This window comes from Myotis davidii, unplaced genomic scaffold, assembly GCF_000327345.1.
Source record: "Myotis davidii unplaced genomic scaffold, ASM32734v1 scaffold970, whole genome shotgun sequence".
Lineage (NCBI taxonomy): Eukaryota > Metazoa > Chordata > Mammalia > Chiroptera > Vespertilionidae > Myotis > Myotis davidii.
The window spans coordinates 1001859-1006791 of record NW_006282204.1 but is presented as its reverse complement, the minus strand read 5'-3'; the positions used below and the strand labels follow the sequence as shown (position 1 = coordinate 1006791).

The following is a 4933-nucleotide window of genomic DNA, read 5'->3' as shown; positions in this document are numbered from 1 at the left end:
CAGGCTGAGGGACCCACCTGTGCATGATCAGGGCCGGGGAGGGGTGCAGGAGGTTGGCCAGCTGGGGAGGGGACATGGGAGGGCTCCAGGGCATGTCTGGCCCATCTCACTCAGTCCCAACTGGCAGGAACCCAGCAGCAAGCTAACCTACCAGTCCAGTGATGGCGAACCTATTTTTTGGTTGATTTTTCTTTGTTATGAGCAGCCTTAGCATAATATTAGCATATTAGGCTTTTATTATATAGGATAGTTGTATATGTATATACACACATAAAACCATATTTATGTGTGTGTGTGTGTATATATGTATATGTGTGTGTATGTATATATATATGTATATGCTAGTATCAACTGGGATAATAAAATAAATTTGCTTAAATATCTACTCACCAGGACTCCCTCCGTCATGGTCTCTTGGGTTCCTGGGTCCTGAAGAGGGGTAAATAGGAAAGAGTAAGGATGTTTTCCAGCCTGACGGGCTTGGACGTTGGATAGTCCTTTGTATCCTAACAAAACGCAGATGGTATTTTACCTAAAAGTAGCAATAGGAAACAAACTATGCTTAAAACTGAACAAACTGAAAAGCAAATATTAGAAATAAAGGACAGTTAAGAACATAAGGAAAACCATGTGATTTGAAAGAGGAGACTCATCTGATGTCAACATGATACTGAATGCCTGGAAATGGCAGTGACTCCCAACATAATATAGATGCTCCAATCACATCTACATCTGAAGTCCTCTCAATGTGCAGACAGTTCACGAAAGTAAGATATATATGTGGCCCACAAATACATGAAAAGTTTCTCAATGTCACACGTAAAATAAATGCAAATTAAAACCACAGCGATGTTTTTCTTACCTATCACACTGGAAAAATCAGAAAGCTTAACCACACACTCTGTTAGCAAGATTATAGACAAAAAGGCACTTTAATTCATTGCTTGTAGGATGCAAGATGGCACAACTGTAATGGAGAATCTTGTAATGTTTAACAAAATTACATATGCATTTACTGTTTGATTCAGCAATCTTACTTCCAGGAACAGACTTGAAATATATATCTCCAACAATATGAAGAAAAGGTATGTACACGTTTGTTGTTAATGTTATCTGTGGTGGAAATATATTGAAATCAATTGCTCATAAATAGGAGACTGCATAAACTATGGTATATGAACATAATAGAGAGCTATGTATCTGTTCAAGGTACAGCAGAAAATAGAAAGGGTAGGAAAATTCTAAGGTATCAGGTAGCAACAGCAGCAAGCAGCCACCAGCCCTAGGACTAAGGGAACAAAAGCAAGAGTTTATAATTACTAAAAATTATAAACTTAGAGGAGAGGTCCTGTGGGGCTGAACACCAAACTTCTGAGGAGAACGCACGAGTCAGCTGGTGCTGTCCCAGAGTGTGAGAGAAGGGCCCTCTGGGGCTGGACCTAGATTTCTGAGAAGGAGCTCCAGCCACATGGAGCTGGTTCACCTTTGAGAGGGTGTGATGAGGCTGATTTTGAAAACTGTTGGACAATCTGCAAACTGTATTTGGCTGCTGCTATAGGAAGAAAGTGCTACTGCCAAACAAAGAAGTGTTGCTGGGATGTCACTCATAGGAACTACAAGCAGACAGAAAGCCAACAGGAAAGATCAAATTTCTTCCCCAAGTCCTGTGCTTTAACAGTAGAGTCTTATATAGAGCCTGCTGGAAAAACAGAAGTGTAGCTACAGCATCAAAGAACAGAGTAAAAGAATGGATTTATGGCTCAAAAAGAGACTGACAAGTATACATTAAAAAAATGAGGTATACATATGTAATTTATACTACATAACATATTAATTTAAATGAATATATCTCCATACATTCATATGTAATACCTATGTAATTTATATATATCAATACATCTAATCTTTGGATGCACTGCCAAAGAAGTTGGAAATATAAGTACACTTCCACCAAAATACTTCAGCATTTACTAGTTGTTTATAGTTCTTATTTGAGGTAAAATTAGATACAATATAATGGACAAATTTTAACTGTGTATCTGCTTAACAGTACATACATTTTGACAAATACAATTTTCATAATCCAAACCACATACAAGATAATCAAGAGCCTCAACCCCAGAAAGTTCTCTCATGCCCCTTTCCAGTCGATCCTGATCACACTCCCTCAGAGATACATTTTATTTTCTGATTTCACCATAGGGTAATATTGCCTGTAATATAATTTCATATAAATAAAACCCACAAGATTATACTCTTTTCCATAAGGCTTCTTTTATCAGAAAGAATAAGATTCATTAATGTAACTGCTTTTTTCAGTAGTTAATTCATTTTTTTTCACTGAGCAATATTTCACAGTGTAAATATAACAGAGGTCATTAATTTTCTGGTTGAAAATTACCTGACTGTTCCCAATAATTATTTGGCTAATATGGATAATGCTGTTATAAACATTCTTACACATCTCTTTTGTGAAAATATGTTTTCCTTCTTTAGGGTAATTCATAGGAGTGCCACTGATGACTCATCTACACTAATAAAAGAGAAACATGGTAATTGGCGTACGACCGCTACCCTTTTCATTGGCTAATCAGGGAGATATGCAAATTAACTGTCAGCCAAGATGGCGGCTGGCAGCCAGGCAGCTTGAAACTAACATGAGGCTTGCTTGCCTCAGTGATGGAGGGCTCCAACGTTCCTGCCTGCCGCTGCAGGCCTCTGAGCCTGCAGTTTGAAACATTTTAACAAATACCACTGGACTTCAGCCAGCAGATTCGCAACATTGTAAGCAAAGGCCAGGAACCTACTTTCAGCTGTGGAGGCCTAAGAGCTGGAGCCAAGCATCAAAGCTAAACCTGGCCCAGAATAAAAAAAAGAAAAAGAAAAAAAGGAGCAGTTGGGAGCTTCAGTCACCCCCACCCTGTAAACAGCCCTCAGCCCCTCACCCAGACTGGCCAGGCACCCCAGTGGGGACCCCCACCCTGAACGGCGTGTGACCAGCTGCAAACAGCCAACATCCCCCCCCCCAGGCTGGCCAGGCACCCCAGTGTGGATCCCCACCCTGAGCCAGGACACCCTTCAGGGCAAACCAGCTGGCCCCCACCCATGCACCAGGCCTCTATCCTATATAGTAAAAGGGTAATATGCCTCCCGGCACCGGGATCACCGTCACAGGGGGTAGCGCCCAAACCCCCTGATTGCCCTGCGGCTCTGTGTGTGACAGGGGGCGGGGCCACAACCTCCCTATCCATCCTGCTCTGTTCGTGACAGGGGAAGGCACCCCAACCCCCTGATCAGCCCTGCTCTGTGCCTGATAGGGGGGAGCTCCCCAACGCCCCCCCCTCCACCACGGGCCCTGCTGTGTGTGTGACGGGGGCAGCGCCCCAACCCCCTGATTGGCCCTGCTCTGTGCATGACAGGGGGAGGTGCAGCAACCTCTCCATCGACCCTGCCTTGAGTGTGACAGGGGATGGTGCCCCCACCCCCCAATCGGCCCTACCCTGATCGTGACTGAGGGAGGCATCACAACCTCCCAATCCGCCCTGCTCTGTGCATGATGGGGCGGCGCCCCAACTCCCCAATTGGCCCTGCTCTGAGCCCGACCAGGGGTTGCACCTAGGGATTGGGCCTGCCCTCTGCCACCCAGGAGCAGGCCTAAGCCAGCAGGTCATTATCTCCCGAGGGGTCCCAGATTGCGAGAGGGCACAGGCCGGGCTGAGGGACCCCCCCCCCCCCCAGGCCCCAAATTTTTGTGCACCGGGCCTCTAGTATAGAATAGATGTGTGTTTAGACTTATTTGAGCAAACAAATGGCAGACATATTTCTAACCTGATCATACCATTTTATAGTCTCACCAACAGTGGCTTCACATCCTTAACAGTATTGTCAGACTAATTTTTGCCTTCCTGGCGGAGGGTAGGGGTGTCTCATATGGCTTAAATTTGTATTTTCCTGATGTATAATGGCGTTGCATACTTTTCATGTCTTTATTAGTCATTTATATATCTGCTTTGATAAACTATTTGAATATTTTGTTTATCTTTGAAACTGGGTTGCTTGCCTCTTTATTATTGAGTTGTAGGACTTTTAAAAATCTTGGGAGAACCAAGATGGCGATACTTGCTGCCTCCCACAAGCACATCAAAATTACAACTAAAGTACAGAACCAGCATCACTCAGAACCACCTGAAACTTGGCTGAATGGAAGTTTTACAAATAGAGAAGCAAAGAAGAAAGAACATTGAGGCTGGTAGGAGGGGCAGAGGCGCAGAAGGAGCTGGTCCAACACCCACCTGCGTCGTGTTTTTAATCAGGAGGGGTATCTTCACTGCGGAGGCCACCTATGAGAAGCAGGCGGTTCCAGCCCCACACCAGACTCCCACTCCAAGGTTACAGAGATGGGAAGAGAGGTCCCTGTAACTTTAGGCTTTAAAAACCAGAGGGGATTGTGGCTGAGTAACACTGAGGCTGCTGGAAACCCAGCAGTGCCTCTTAAAGGGCCAGCACATGGTCTTAGTCCAGTGATGGCGAACCTATGACACGCGTGTCAGAGGTGACACATGAACTCATTTTGGATGACACACATCGACAGAGACAAAAAGTTGCATAATTCAAATATCTGTCTCCCGCAATGGCCAGAGTTGGGCATCACTCACGTTACTCATGATCAATAATGCAATTCTAAAACCGGATGTAAACATGTACATTGGTGTTGCGTAGCAAAGATAGATAGTGAAAACATCCAAGATACATCATTCCAATATTGACATTAATATAAAAAGGTTAAGAATTGCACTATAAAGAGATTAATCTTTACTCATGACATTTTATTTTTACTTGAGTGACAAAATGCCCAATTCTGGAAACGGCCTCATTATTGTCAACCTGTGCCTCGGGTAAGCTTCCCGTGCGTTCGGGTGCATTTGGCAAATGG

The 4933-nt window shown here is 44.0% G+C and overlaps 1 protein-coding gene across 1 annotated transcript in view; it reads right to left on the bottom strand.

Moving 5' to 3' along the window:
* Positions 1-322: 322 nt before the first annotated feature.
* Positions 323-4933, bottom strand: part of LOC107184855 (ATP-binding cassette sub-family A member 3-like) — a 30269-nt gene continuing 25658 nt past the window's right edge. The window contains exon 3 of the mRNA XM_015571264.1: positions 323-532. Within this exon, the coding sequence (XP_015426750.1) occupies positions 383-532 (150 nt within the window). The 3' untranslated portion in view covers positions 323-382. The remainder of the gene's footprint in view (positions 533-4933) is intronic.